Genomic DNA, 16,279 nt, shown 5'->3' on the forward strand with positions numbered 1-16,279 from the left:
CCGATTCCCCGATTTTAATTCTTGGGCTTCTAGAATGCGTAGTTTTTATCCAATTTACCTGAAATTGGAAATCTGGAGATATTTTAGAACCATAAAGAGGTGTGCCAAAAATGGTGAGTATCGGTCCATGTTTTGGTACAGTTCCCATATCGACAGATCTCCTAATTTTACTTCTTGGTCTTATAGAATCCGTAGTTTTTATCCAATTTACCTGAAATTGGAAATCTGGAGGTAGCTTAGAACCATAAAGAGGTGTGCCACAAATGGTGAGTATCGGTCCATGTTTTGGTATAGTTCGCATATAGACAGATCTCCTTATTTTACTTCTTGGGCTTATAGAACTCGTAGTTTTAATCCAATTTGCCTGAAATTTAAAATCTAGAGGTATTGTAGAACCACAAAGAGGTGTGCCACAAATGGTGAGTATCGGTCCATGTTTTGGTATAGCCCCCTATATACCGATCTCCCGATTTTACTTCTTGGGTTTCTAGAAACCGTAGTTATACCCACCACCATAGAATGGAGACGGGGGTATAATAAGTTTGTCATTCCGTTTGTAACACAGCGAAATATCGATTTCCGACTATATAAAGTATATATATTCTTGATCAGGCAGAAATTCTAAGACGATATAACGATGTCCGTCTGTCTGGCTGTCTGTCGGTCTGTCTGTTGTAATCACGCTGCAGTATTCAATAATGAAGAATCGTTCTGAAATTTTGCGCTAACTCGTCTTTTGTCTGCAGGCAGGTCAAGTTCGAAGATGGCCTATATCGGTCCAGGTTTTGATATAGTCCCCATATAAATCGACCTCCCGATTTGGGGTCTTGGGCTTATAGAAATCGTAGTTTTTATCCAATTTGCCTGAAATCTGTAATCTAGAGGTATTTTATGACCATAAAGAGGTGTGCCAAAAATGGTGAGTATCGGTCCATGTTTTGGTATAGCCCCCATATAGACCGATCTCCCGATTTTACTTCTTGGGCTTATAGAAATCGCAGTTTTTATTCAATTTGCCTGAAATTGGAAATCTAGAGGTATTGCAGGACCACAAATACGTGTGCAAAAAATTGTGAGTATCGGTCCATATTTTGGTATAGCTCCCGTATAGACCGATCTCCCGATTTTACATCTTGGGCTTATAGAAACCGCAGTTTTTATCCAATTTACCTGAAATTGGAAATCGAGTGGTACTTAAGAACCGTAAAGAGGCGTGCCAAAAATGGTGAGCATCGGTCCAGGTTTTGGTATGGTCCCCATATAAATCGGCCTCCCGATTTGGGGTCTTGGGCTTATAGAAACCGTAGTTTTTATCAAATTTGCCTGAAATTGAAAATCTAGAGGTACTTGAGGACCATCAAAAGGTGTGCCAAAAATGGTGAGCATCGGTCCATGTTTTGGTATATCCCCCATATAGACCGATATCCCGAGTTTATTTCTTGGGCTTCTAGAATCCGAAGTTTTTATCTAATTTGCCTGAACTTGGAAATCTAGAGGTATTTTCGGGTCATAAAGAGGTGTGCCGAAAACGGTGAGTATCGGTATATATTTTAGTATAGCCCCCATAAGAACGATCTCCCGATTTAACTCCTTGGGTTTCTAGAAACCGTAGTTTTTATCCGATTTGCCTGAAATTGTAAATATTCTGGTATTTTAGTCTCACAAAAACGTGTATCGGATTAAGTTTTTATCGGTCCATTTAGTAATGCCTCCATAGTTTACTTCACTTCTTGAGGTTATAGAAGGCGCACTGATCATGAAAACTGCTTTAAACTGAATGCAAAATTTCCAGATTTTACTTCTCGTAACCTTTAAATAATGGGGGTGAAAATCTACAGATTTTAGATTTCAAATTAAGGCGTTTATTTAATCATTTTCTTGCACACTTACAATAGATGTTTATGATTCCTCTAAAACTCAACTCGGTTCTTATTAATCCAGAATCTGATATAGTCTTCATACACTGAAAAAAAAAACATGCCAGGTTCCAAAGATTTTGTCTTTACTTTAAAAAATTTGGTATTGATTCCGAGCCAAAGTAAGGATACTTTTAAGACACAATTCTCTTTTAAATTTGGGTTTTGTGTATTTGCTTCTAGGAAGCAAATTTTAATTTTACGCTTTTTCAGCTTATTTTCTTCGTATGCTATCAAAGTCCTTTAAAAACGAGTTAAGGACAACTTTATTTTCCAAATTAAGACTCGACATCCAGTAGAAATTTTACTGTGTTTCAAGTAAAAAACATCTTTAAAATAAAGTTTAGAAAAACATGTCCTAAATTTGAACGATTTTTTGCTTTATAGTCAAGACGCAAAAAGGCAACAAATTTAAAGACAAATTCATTAAATTTAAAGAATTTTTCTGAATTATTAAAGTCAAGTTGACCTTAGCCCAAACATTTTTTCTTTCATGTTATGATACCCATTTTTAAGTCAAATCACTTAATTATAAGGACATTACGACTTCATTGAAAAGATTATCGACTTTTGGACAAAGAAAAAAACTTTATATTAGAGAAATGCGTCGTCCATGCTAAGCAAAATTTGCATTCGTATTTTAAAGACATGAAATATTTGACCTCACGACAATATTTTTTTCAGTGTAGGTAAAATCTTTGAATTGATCTTCGGGAAGTGTACTTGTTGAACTGCTCTGCTTGGGAGAATATCTGTCACTAAACCCCCCTGAAATTTCAAAGGAAACTATCAAATTTGATTCACGGTGGTGGGTATTTAAGATTCGGCCCGGCCGAATTTACTGCTGTATATACTTGTTTCTAATAAAAAGTCTATTAGTTCTAAAAGAAAATTATAAGACATGAACTGAATAACCTTGTTTTGACGTTTGTTGAATAAAATATGCTAATATTTAACCAAACAAGTATATAGAGCAGTAAGTTCGGCCGGGCCGAATCTTAAATACCCACCACCATGAATCAAATATAATAGTTTACTTTGAAAACTTATCGTCGTAGCGGGTTACTTGACAATATATAGCTTTTTAGGGGATTTGATGACAAATCTTCCCCAAAGCAAATCCGTTCAACCAGTACGCTTCCCGCAGAAAAAAATTAAAGATTCTACCTATGAAGACCATCTCAGATTCTGGATTTATGAGAACCAATTTTGTTTGAGTTTTAGAGAAATCTAAAACATATAGTGTATATGATGATCAGAGATGGTCTGTATCGAACTTTTTTAGGTTTGCGACTGTCGCAAAGTTGTAAACGTCACATACACGTCGTAAATGTAGAAAAAGTAATAAAAGTCGCTAACTCAAAATACTTTAGTCGCGTCAGTTAGGCAGCGAATTCGATGATATGCAAGACGATTGTATGTGCGAAGAAGTTTCAATTCTTAGGAATGTTCACAATTTTCGGTTTCAGTCCCCACATTTTCCCTATTGGCTTTTGCACGAGTACAGGGTAACCGTGGATTTTCTCGTCCTTTCTTATGGTGTTTTCTTTTCTGAAAAAAGTGCTTTGCCGTCGTTTTCTCTGTACAGAATGCGCATTTTTAAAATGTTACCAACAACCTAAAAAAATGCTATCATTTCAGCGGGCAGAAAAGAATTCAAAGAAGGAAACAGGGCAATCGCAGCACTCTCGTTTGTTGGCAGTGCTGAAAATGCCCGTAATTTGCCTCTATGCGTGGCACTATTTTCACAACAGAATTCAAAGCCTTTTCGCACTTTTGCCTGTTTTTTTATAAAAGAACCTAAAAAGTACATTTCCCGGGCAAAATGCAAAAAAGTGCGCATTTTTTACAAGAAAAGAAAACGCCATTAGCTTTAAGTTCAGTCTCCTGTCCAATATAACCCCAAGGTATTTTGATACCACCTAAGAAAATAGGCTTGACCGTGGGAAAACGTTCACAAATTTCTGCAGAAACTCACAGCGAATGCTGTCAAACTAAATTAAAAAATGTTCAGGATTTCTTCTTTTCAAAATTAGGTTTTTTACAGTAGGTTTACGACTTTTGCGACATACGTATTATACCGTCGCAAATGTATGTCGCAAAAGTCACAGTTTGTGACAGGCCAACCCTGATGATGATTGAAGTCCTAGAAATAAATTCGGGAGTTAGGCCTATATGGGGCCTATACCAAAACATGGACCAATACTCACCACCTCTTAATGTTCCTCAAATACCTCTAGAATTCCACTTTCAGACGAATTGGTTAAAACTACGAATTCTAGAAGCCCAAGAAATAAAGTCGGGAGATCTGTCTATATGGGGGCTATACCAAAATATGGACCAATAGGCACCATTTGCGACACACCTATTTGTGATCTTAAAATACCTGTCGATTTTCAATTTCAAGCAAATCGGCTAGAAAATATAGTCTCTAGATGCCCAACAAGTAAAACCGAGAGATCGGTCTATATTGGGGTTATACAAAAAAAATTGAGCAATACATCCCAATTTCGGAACACATATTTGGGGTCCCAAAATACCTCTAGATTTTCAATTTGAGGAAAATCGGATAGAAAATATAGTTTCTAGACGCCCAAGAACCAAAATCGGGAGATCGGTCTTAATGGGGGCTATACCAAAACATGGACCGATACGGACCATTTTCGGACCTCTTTATAGTCCTAAAATACCTCTAGATTTTCAATTTGAGGAAATCGGATAGAAAATACAGTTTCTAGACGCCCAAGAACCAAAATCGGGAGATCGGTCTATAGGGGGTTATACCAAAAAATGGACTGATACGGACCATTTTCGACACACCTCTTTAAGGTCCCCAAATACGTCTAAATTTCTAATTTCAAGCAAATTGGATAGTAAATACAGTTTCTAGAAGCCCAGGAAGCAAAATCGGGAGATCGGTCTATATGGGGGATATACCAAAACATCGACCGATACGGACCATTTTCCATACACTTCTTTATGGTCCTAAAATACCTCTAGATTTTCAATTTCAGGAAAATCGGATAGAGAATACAGTTTCTAGACGCCCAAGAAGCAAAATCGGGAGATCGGTCTATATGGGGGCTATACCAAAACATGGTCCGATGGGCACCATTTTCGGCACACCTCTTTATGGTCCTCAAGTACCTGTAGATTTTCAATTTCAGGCTGATTGGACAAAAACTACGTTTTTTTATAAGCCCAAGACCCCAAATCGAGAAATCGGTTTATATGGGGACTATATCAAAACTTCGACCGATATAGCCCATCTTCGAATTTGACCTGCCTGCAACCAACAAACGAATCTGTGCCAAATTTCAGGACGATAGCGCAATTATGGAAGGCTGTAGCGTGATTACAACATACAGACAGACAGACGGACATGCTTATATCGTCTTAGAATTTCTCCCTGATCGAGAATGTGTTACACACGGAATGACAAACTTATTATACCCCCATCACCATTCTATGATGGTGGGTATAAAAACACAGCAAATTTGTTTAATTACAAATTTCAGGAAAATAATTGGCTTCGATCGATTATTGCTTTTTTTGCCGAACATCGTCTTGGGCGAAAAGAAAAACCACTCCGGTCGAGCTCTACTGTATATCCATCTAATTTAATGTTTCACGGAAATAGCTAATACGAGTACAATCTATTCTTTTCAATTTGTTTAAATTTATGACAGGGTCGCTGACAAACTCAAATATTTGAATATACAAAAATACAGAAGAAGAAAAGAAATGTTGTGTATTTTTCCTTCTATTTTCTATGAAATTAATCCATATGAGCAAATAATAAAGGCTAGCTATTATTTGCAAAAAATGGCGTTTCCTATAAAAGCTAATTTCGGAAGAAATTTAATGGAACATTTGTTAAAGGTGTTGGTTGGATCAAAAACTCAGAAATATGCCAAAACTTAACATTTTCATTGGAGGTATGTTCGATAGAATAAAAACATTTGTTGTACCCATATATCAACTTTTCTGTATTTTATGTTTGCCTTCCTTCTTAGCCATCCTCTTGGTATCGGCTGTCCATATGTCACAGGCTGTCTATAAACCATTCCCCTTAAATATGGTCGATGAAGCTGTTGAGAATTTGGGTAAACTTCGTGATACCATTCTTTGTATGACTCGTACCTGTGATCCTGAAGCCGTCTACAAGGCATTCATGGTCGATGATGCAGCAGAAGCTAGCATTATGCAAAAAGCCAATTATAAGGAATCCAATCAATTGATGGCCTTGAAAATTGCCAAAGCCATTGCCAATGCTCTTAAGAGATTGCAAGTTGTTGAGCCTGTTTGCAAAGATGCTAGCTACACATGTCCCAATCAAGTTTTAACCCAAGCTCCTGCTGAGCTTTATCAATTCGCTGATTATTTGAATACTATTACTTCCTTGGAAAGTTGTTTCAATATGGGCAATGTTCAGCAGATCATTAAAGTTATGGGAGAAGCCGGTTCTGTCATTGAACATAATCCTATTCATGGTGGTACTTCGGTCTATAGAATGATTCCAGCTGTAGCTTATGTAGCTAAGACTCTATCGAATATGTGCAATGTCCATGCCTAAGTAGTGTTTCTTCTTATTGCGCTTGGTTAATTAGTTAAAATAAAGTTAAAATTTTAACTCAAAATTATATGTGTTTTGTATTGACGATATGAAGGTATTTTTTGGCATTTTTTTTTTTGGGCGGACTACACTCAAAAAAAAAAGTATATACGGCCGTAAGTTCGGCCAGGCCAAATCTTATGTACCCTCCACCATGGATTGCGTAGAAACTTATACGAAAGACTGTTATCCACAAATTTCAACTCACTCGGATAAAATTTGCTCCTTCAAGAGGCTCCAAAACCAAATCTCGGGATCGGTTTTTATGGGGGCTATAAATGATAATGGACTGATGTGGACCACTTCTATCATGATTGTTAAATATCATATACTACCACCACCTCAGTAATGCTGGTGACATTTCTGAGGGTTCGTGAAACCACTTACACTGCAATGTGGAACGCCGTTCGGACTCGGCTATAAAAAGGAGGTCCCTTGTCATTGAGCTTAACATGGAATCGGGCAGCACTCAGTGATAAGAGAAAAGTTCACCAATGTGGTATCACAATGGACTGAATAGTCTAAGTGAGCCTGATACATCGGGCTGCCACCTAACCTAACCTAACCACCACGTACCAAATTTCAACCAGATCGGATAAATTTTTCTTCTCCAAAAGGCTCTGCAAGCCAAATCGGGGGATCGGTTTATATGGGAGCTATATATAATTATGGACTGATAGGAACCAATTCCTGCATGGTTGTTGGATACCATATACTTACATCACGTACCAAATTTCAACCGAATGGGAAGAATTTTGCTCTTCCAAGGTGCTCCGTAGGTCAAATCTGGGGATCGGTTTATATGGGGCCTATATATAATTATGGACCGGTATCGACCAATTCTTGCATGGGTGTTTGAGGCCATATATTAACATCACGTACCAAATTTCAACTGAATCAGATGAATTTTGGTCTTCCAAGAGGCTCCGGAGGTCAAATCTGGTGATCGGTTTATATGGGGGCTATATATAATTATGGACCGATACGGACCAATTTTTGCATGGTCAGTTGAGACCATATACTAATATCATTTACGAAATTTCAGCCGGATCGGATGAAATTTGTTTCTCTTAGAGGCTCTGCAAGCCAAATCGGGGGATCGGTTTATATGGGGGCTATATATAATTATGGACTGATAGGAACCAATTTCTACATGGTTGTTGGATACCATATACTAACATCACGTACCAAATTTCAACCGAATGGGAAGAATTTTGCTCTTCCAAGGTGCTCCGTATGTAAAAACTGGGAATCGGTTTATATGGGGGCTATATATAATTATGGACCGATGTGGACCAATTTTTGCATGGGTGTTTGAGGCCATATTTTAACATCACGTACCAAATTTCAACTGAATCAGATACATTTTGGTCTTCCAAGAGGCTCCGGAGGTCAAATCTGGTGATCGGTTTAGATGGGGGCTATATATAATTATGGACCGATATGGACCAATTTTTGGCATGGTCATTTCAGACCATATACTAATATCATGTACCAAATTTCAGCCGGATCGGATGAAATTTGTTTCTCTTAGATGCTCTGCAAGCCAAATCGAGGGATCGATCTATATGGAGCTATATATGTAATTATGGACCGATGTGGACCAATTTTTGCATGGTTGTTAGAGACCATATACTAACGCCATGTACCAAATTTCAGCCGGATCGGATGAAATTTGCTTCTCTTAGAGGCTCCGCAAGCCAAATCGGGGGATCGGTTTATATGGGGGCTATATATAATTATGAACCCATGTGAACCAATTTTTGCATGTTTATTAGACACCATGTACTAACACCGTGTACCAAATTTCAGCCGGATCGGATGAAATTTGCTTCTCTTAGAGGCCTCGCAAGCCAAATTTGGGGGTCCGTTTATATGGGGGCTATACGTAAAAGTAGACCGATAAGGCCCATTTGCAATACCATCCGACCTACATCAATAACAACTACTTGTGCCAAGTTTCAAGCCGATAGCTTGTTTCATTCCGAAGTTAGCGTGATTTCAACAGACGGACGGACTGACGGATGGACGGACATGCTCAGATCGACTCAGAATTTCACCACGAACCAGAATATATATACTTTATGGGGTCTTAGAGCAATATTTCGATGTGTTACAAACGGAATGGCAAAGTTAATATACCCCCCATCCTATGGTGGAGGGTATAAAAAGTTTACTTGGATCCAAAGATTTTGACCTTCCCTTAAGGATTTTGGTATTGATTCCGAACCAAAGATGCGGCTTCTTTAAAATAAAGATTTTTTTAGCGACCTATCTGGCTTTAAATCTAGTACCAATAAAATTACGATACAGATCTCATTTATCAAGTTTTCATTCTCTTTTCGATACACCCCATTTTCTGCACACCTATTTGTGGCCGGAAGTTAGCGTGATTTCAACTGACGGACGGACTGACGGATGGACGGACATGGTCAGATGACTCAGAATTTCACCACGAACCAGAATATATATATATATATATATATATATATATATATATATATATATATATATATATATATATATATATATATATATATATATATATATATATATATATATATATATATATATATATATATATATATATATATATATATATGTATATATATATATACTTTATGGGGTCTTAGAGCAATATTTCGATGTGTTACAAACGGAATGACAAAGTTAATATACCCCCATCCTATGGTGGAGGGTATAATAATATACCCCCCATCCTATGGTGAAGGGTATAAAAAGTTTACTTGGATCCAAAGATTTTGACCTTCCCTTAAGGATTTTGGTATTGATTCCGAACCAAAGATGCGGCTTCTTTAAATAAAGAATTTTTTTGGCGACCTATCTGGCTTTAAATCTAGTACCAATAAAATTACGATACAGATCTCATTTATCAAATTTTCATTCTCTTTTCGATACACCCCATTTTCTGCACACCTATTTGTGGTCCTAAAATACATATCTATTTCCAATTTTAGCTAAATCGAATAAAAACTAGCTCAAGACACCAAATCGGGTGATCAGTTTGTATGGGAGATATATCAAAAGTTGGACCGATACTCCCCATTTTCGACACACCTATTTGTGGTCTTAGAAACCTCTAGATTTTCAATTTCAAACAAATCAGTTTCTAGACGCCAGTATCGGGAGATCGGTCTATATGGGGGCTACACCAAAGCATGGACCGATACTCACCATTTTCGGCATACTTTTTTATGGTCCTAAAACACATCTAGATTTCCAATTTCAGTAAAATTGGATAAAAACTACGGGTTTTAAGAGCCCAAGACTCCAAATCGGGAGTTCGGTTTATATGGGGACTATATCAAATCTTGGATCGATATAGCCCCCATCTTCGAACTTGACCTGCCTGCAAACAAAACACGAATCTGTGCCCATTATTGAAGGCTGTAGCGTGATTACAAAAGACAAACAGACAGACGGACATGGTTATATCGTCATGGTTATTATAACGGAATGACAAACTTATATGGTGGCATCACCATCTATGGTCGTGGGTATAAAAACAGAAGAAAAATTAAAGTTTTTAATGTTAGGTTTATTTCGGTAGTGAAAGGGTTAATAAAGGTACTCACGTATAAACAAATACCAGTTTCAAAATCCAAATTATAACGGATACTTCGAACAAAAAAATGTTTTCTTAAATCAAAAAAAAAAAAAAAAAAAAACATTAAACCAAAAAAAAAAAAAACTTTAAACCAAAAAAAAAAAAACTTTAAACGCCAAATCCTCAAAATAAATCTTAGCCTATATTTGAAGCGTTTCGTCAGTTAATTTAAGGACAATTTCTTTAAATCAAAAATGTGTTTCTGTACTTTAAGGAAAATTAGCCTTAGTGCAAAGACATACAACTTTAACGGAGGGACGCAAATGTATAAACATTTGTGTCGTAAATTTAATGAAAAAATTTTTTGAAGCAAAAATTATAAACTTTATTTTAATTAAAATTTCATTATTAAAAAAACTTGTCCTTAATATTTTAATAAAACTACGGTTTACCAAACCATAAAATCATTTCTTGCACACCTATTTTTAGTCCTAAAAACAACTACAGTTTTTACAAGCCGAAAAAGTAAAATCGGGAGATCGCTCTATATGGTGGCTACATCAAAACATGGACCGATACACACCATTTTCGGCACACTTTTTATGGTTCTAAAATACCTCTAGATTTTAATTTTGAGGCATAAAAACTACGGTTTCTATAAGCCCGAGAACTAAAATCTGGAGATCGGTCTATATGGGGGCTATATCAAGACATGGACCGATACCCACTATTTTCGGCATACCTTTTCATGGTCCCAAAATATTCATAGATTTCCGATTTCAGGCAAATTTGATAAAAATTACGGTTGCTATAAGCCCAAGAAGTAAAATAGGGAGATCACTCTATATGGGGGCTATATCAAAACATGGACCGATACACAAAAAAAATTCTGATTCAATCGCGAAATTAATTGATCCAATTAGTTTTTAATTGAAATGCCTTCAATCACAGAATTGATAGTATCAATTAAAAAATTAATTGAAGGTCAATTAAAAAATTAATTGATACTATTAGTTTTTGTGATTGATTTTTGTTTCAATTAAAAAATTTGTTGAATCAATTAAATTTTTAATTGAATATTTTTTAAAACTCAATTAAAATTTTATTTGGAAAAATGTTCGTGAAATTTTATCTGTGAACTCCCCATTTTGGCACACCTCTTTATGGTCCTAAAATGCTTCTAGATTTCACTGAAAAAAAAGCATACTCGGTTCCAAAGATTTTGTCTTTACTTTAAAAATTTTGGTATTGATTCCGAGCCAAAGAAGCGGAGAATACAAGTAAGGATACTTTTAAGACACAATTCTCTTTTAAAGTTAGGTTTTGTGTACTTGCTTCTGGGAAGCAAATTTTAATTTTTTGCTTTCTCTGTATTTTTTCTTCATATGCTATCAAAGTCCTTTAAAAACGAGTTAACGGCAATTTTATTTTCCAAATTAGGACTCGACTTCCAGTAGAAATTATGCTATTTTTGAAGTAAAAAACTTCTTTAAAATAAAGTTTTGAAAAACATGTCCTATATTTGAACGATTTTTTGCTTTGTAGTCAAGATGCAAAAAGACAACAAATTTAAAGACAATTTCATTAAATTTAAAGAATTTTTCTGAATTATTAATGTCAAGTTGACCTTAGCCTATAAATTTTTTCTTGCATGTTAAGATACCCATTTTTAAGTCAAATCACTTAATTATAAGGACAATACGACTTCATTGAAAAGTTTATCGACTTTTGGATAAGGAAAATAACTTTATTTTAGAGAAATGCGTCTTCTATGCTAAGCAAAATTTGTATTCGTATTTTAAAGACATGAAATATTTGACGTCACGACAATATTTTTTTCAGTGTTCGAATAGCCCAATACCCCAAACCGGGAGGTGGGTTTATTGTGCAAAATTTCAGCACGATTGCTTCATTATTAAAGACTGTAGCGTGATTACAACAGACAGACGGACATGGTTATATCGTCTTAAAATTTCTCCCTGATCAAGAATATATATATATACTTTATATAGTCGGAAATCGATATTTCGATGTGTTACAAACGGAATGACAAACTTATTTTAGCCTATAACATGTATCAAAACTGTGAGAAAAAAAATACAATGAATTTCCATTTACTAGAGACGTACAGTAGAAAAAAATGGTCTCGCAAATTTCGCATTTTTCATTCATTGTTAAAGACGATTAAAAAAATGAATTTTGGTGGCAATGGAAAATATTTATAGAGTATTTAGATTAAAGCCTTTATTTCGAAACGAACGAAACATAAATCAAAACTAAGTGGACATCGGTAGTCAAGGGGTTAAAGCTGAATGAAGTGTTCGGCTTCTGAGCCGAAAACCAGCTTATTTTTGCGGGTTTTTCTCTATTTTTAGATTTTTTGTTTTCAGTTTTGGTGGAAAAACAAACACACAAAACACAACTTAAATCCGAGATTCTACACTGAAAGAAGAGTTTTCTTTTCTGAGGAACAAAGTTTTAAAGTTTTTCTTTTGATGCTGTAGAATTTTATTTAAAGGCAAATAAAAAGAATTAGGGACAATCGTTGAATCGCATATCATACATTTGGGGTTGTTTGGTCTAAACGGAAATACTTGTCTACAATTTCGATCGTGAGGAAAGTGGTTTTTCTTTGGGTGTAATATTATTCCCCTGGCAGTAGCTTTAGTCTACTTCCGATATTTTAATGTATGCGGTAGCATTAGGTAACAATATTTTTCGCTCATTTGTTTTCAATCCTTCTAGAAAACTACAGCCTCAAAAAAATCGCTTCTCTAACATATGTTCCAACAAGTAAGGAAAGTCTAAAGTCGGGCGGGGCCGACTATATTATACCCTACACCACTTTGTAGATATAAATTTTCGATACCATATCACATCCGTCAAATGTGTTGGGGGCTATATTTAAAGGTTTGTCCCAAATACATACATTTAAATATCACTCGATCTGGACAGAATTTGATAGACTTCTACAAAATCTATAGACTCAAAATTTAAGTCGGCTAATGCACTAGGGTGGAACACAATGTTAGTAAAAAAATATGGTAAAAATTTAAATCTGAAGCAATTTTAAGGAAACTTTGCAAAAATTTATTTATGTTTAATCGCTCGATATATATGTATTAGAAGTTTAGGAAAATTAGAGTCATTTTTATAACTTTTCGACTAAACAGTGGCGAGTTTACAAGGAAAATGTTAGTATTTTGACCATTTGTGTCGAAATCAGAAAAACATATATATGGGAGCTATATCTAACTCTGAACCAACCAAATTTGGCACGCATAGCTACAATGCTAATTCTACTCCCTGTGCAAAATTTCAACTAAATCGGAGTTAAAAATTGGCCTCTGTGGTCATATGAGTGTAAATCGGGCGAAATCTATATATGATAGATATATTTAATTCTGAACCGATTTCAACCAAATTTGGCACACATAGCTACAATGCTAATTCTACTCCCTGTGCAAAATTTCAACTAAATCGGAGCAAAAAATTGGCCTCTGTGGTCATTTGAGTGTAAATCGGGCGAAAGCTATATATGAACCGATTTCAACCCAATTTGACACGCATAGCTATAATGCTAATTCTACTCCCTGTGCAAAATTTCAACTAAATCGGAGCAAAAAATTGGCCTCTGTGGGCAAATGAGTGTAAATCGGGCGAAAGCTATATATGGGAGCTATATCTAAATCTGAACCGATTTGGATGATATTTTGCAAGTTTTTCGAGACTCATAAAATATTCGGATGTACGGAATTTGAGGAAGATCGGTTGATATACACGCCAATTATGACCAGATCGGTGAAAAATATATATGGCAGCTATATCTAAATCTGAACCGATTTTTTCCAAAATCAATAGGGATCGTCTTTGAGCCGAAGCAGGAGCCTATACCAAATTTTAGGACAATCGGCCTAAAACTGCGAGCTGTACTTTGCACACAAAAATACATCAACAGACAGACAGACAGACGGACATTGCAAAATCGACTCAGAATTTAATTCTAAGACGATCGGTATACTAAACGATGGGTCTCCGACTTTTCCTTCTTGGCGTTACATACAAATGCACAAACTCATTATACCCTGTACCACAGTAGTGGTGAAGGGTATAAACATATTTTGCAGGAAGCACATATATTATTGGGTACTGCCGAAACATTAATATGTTTGTTTTATGTGAAAATATTATATGTTTGGAAGCATTTTGAGCCCAAAAATATTATATGCTTGGAAGAATTTCCCCAAAGAAGATTGTGCTCATTCTCTCACATAATTTTCGCTTCCACGATTTTTTTTAGTTCTTGGCACCTTTTTCTGTAATACAAATAATGTTGAAGAAACTCTAACAAAAGAAGAACGCGGAGTCAAGTATAAACATACATAAATAATTTTATAATATACACATAAATTTATTTAGGCGTGGACAGTTTTTACTAGCATTTAACACCATTTTAAATGCATTTAAAACTTATCGTGTTTTGTACTTAATTCCATTTTTACCTTTAAGGCCGTTATTAAGTTGGCATTAGCGCTCTAAAATGACCCTTTTACTTTTCTTTAATAATTCATTTTAAAGAAAATAAACTTTTTCAATTGATTTAGCTGCAAAACCCGAACTTAATGCCCGCTTATATATTTGAAGATGTCCATCAAGTTCTCTTGGACTACTTATTAATAAAGGGGAACTAAACTTTGTTTTTATACATTTTAGTGTTAAATTTTTCACTATTTCCTTCTTTTTTTCATTTTACAGTCCCAACTATATAGTGCCCTTTCGTTATTTTTATGAAGATCCGTTTGTAATTTTTGTATATTTTCCACCGTTTTTTTTTAATTTCCTTTTCCTGAATAACATATACCCTAACCACTAAATGTTATTTTGAACTACTCCTCGTACGTTCCGATTTCTTTTAACGAACCAAGAAAAAAATTGTGCCCATAATTCCAAAATGATAAACAAAACACATGTCCACACATACATAAGATGTTGCTCTCAAGGCGAAAACACATGTTTGGTTCCGAATGTCTATTCTCTTTACTCCGAATACTCATTCTAATATTCAAATTAAATAATATTTAGACTTAAGCATATCAAATTTTTGGCTTTATCATAAAACAGTTTTCCGAAACAACATACAAGCGGTTTCACAGAAATTGGTCTCTTTTGATTCTCTCGCTGTGTTATGTTGATATTATTCGTCAACCCTCCCGGTTTCCATCTCTATTTCTTTCTCTATACTCCCTCTCTCTCTGTCCCTCTCTGAATAAAATATAAAAACATATATATGTTTACTCGAAATTTGTAAATTTATATATGTTTACATTCACACATATTATTTTTATGGAACATTCATGTCCCAAACATAATATATTCTAACATATTAACATATGTGTCCCAAACATTTTGTGTTAGTTTAGGAACATTACATGTTTGCACTTAAATATATTCTGTTTAAAAATTGTACCCGAAACACATTTTGTTTATATCGGAACATATGAAAAACATATTTTTCTAACAGTGTAGGTCCATATATCGTTTATTGGACCCCTCTCAATTCTCGCTTATATTCTCATAGATTTTCGTAGTAAGTGTTCCAGATCTTCGGAGATCTAGGAAACATTGTCTTGTTATTGTAACTTGCTAATAAAATGTAACTCCACAGGTTGTTCGGTGGCCTAACATCAAAAATTTTGTTTTTAGCACTCGTCCTTAAAATGCGAATACTAAACGCAAATAATTATTTTTTTTTTAAAACGAGTTTTCTTTTGTTTTTAAAGAGGTTTTTCTCAAACTAAGAAATCATAAACAAGTATATACGGCCGTAAGTTCGACCAGGCCGAATCTTATGTACCCTCTACCATGGATTGCGTAGAAACTTCTACGAAAGGCTGTCATCCACAATCGAATTACTTGGGTTGTAGTATCTTAAAGATTCTTAACATCGTTTTCTAAATTGTGAGTTAGTCCATACGAATCGATGTGGACTTTTTGCACGGTACGTAGAGAGCCAAAATTGAAATATGAGGGTCGCTTATATGGGGGATATATACAAGTATGAACTTGATATGGACCAAATTTTGTGTGATTGGGGATCGATTTATCTGAGGGCAATATATAACTATAGACCGATATGGACCTAACCTAACCTAGTTAGGCATGGATATTAACGACCATATA

The 16,279-nt window shown here is 35.2% G+C and overlaps 2 protein-coding genes across 5 annotated transcripts in view; one reads left to right on the forward strand and one right to left on the reverse strand.

The window, feature by feature from the left end:
• Positions 1-16,279, reverse strand: part of LOC142228862 (uncharacterized) — a 409,539-nt gene that overhangs the window by 190,453 nt on the left and 202,807 nt on the right. The window lies entirely within an intron of this gene.
• LOC142231170 (uncharacterized) lies at positions 5,670-6,492 on the forward strand. Its single transcript, XM_075301788.1, has 2 exons — positions 5,670-5,854; positions 5,933-6,492. The coding sequence occupies exons 1-2, from the start codon at positions 5,827-5,829 to the stop codon at positions 6,490-6,492; spliced, it is 588 nt and encodes a 195-aa protein (XP_075157903.1). The 5' UTR covers positions 5,670-5,826.

This window comes from Haematobia irritans, chromosome 3, assembly GCF_050003625.1.
Source record: "Haematobia irritans isolate KBUSLIRL chromosome 3, ASM5000362v1, whole genome shotgun sequence".
Classification (NCBI taxonomy): Eukaryota; Metazoa; Arthropoda; class Insecta; order Diptera; family Muscidae; genus Haematobia; species Haematobia irritans.

Bases quoted from the DNA above. Each gene is read 5' to 3' on its own strand.
- LOC142231170 (XM_075301788.1), top strand. From the start codon at position 5,827: ATGCCAAAACTTAACATTTTCATTGGAG. The intron at 5,855-5,932 runs GTATGTTCGATA...CTTCCTTCTTAG, and splicing joins ACTTAACATTTTCATTGGAG to CCATCCTCTTGGTATCGGCT.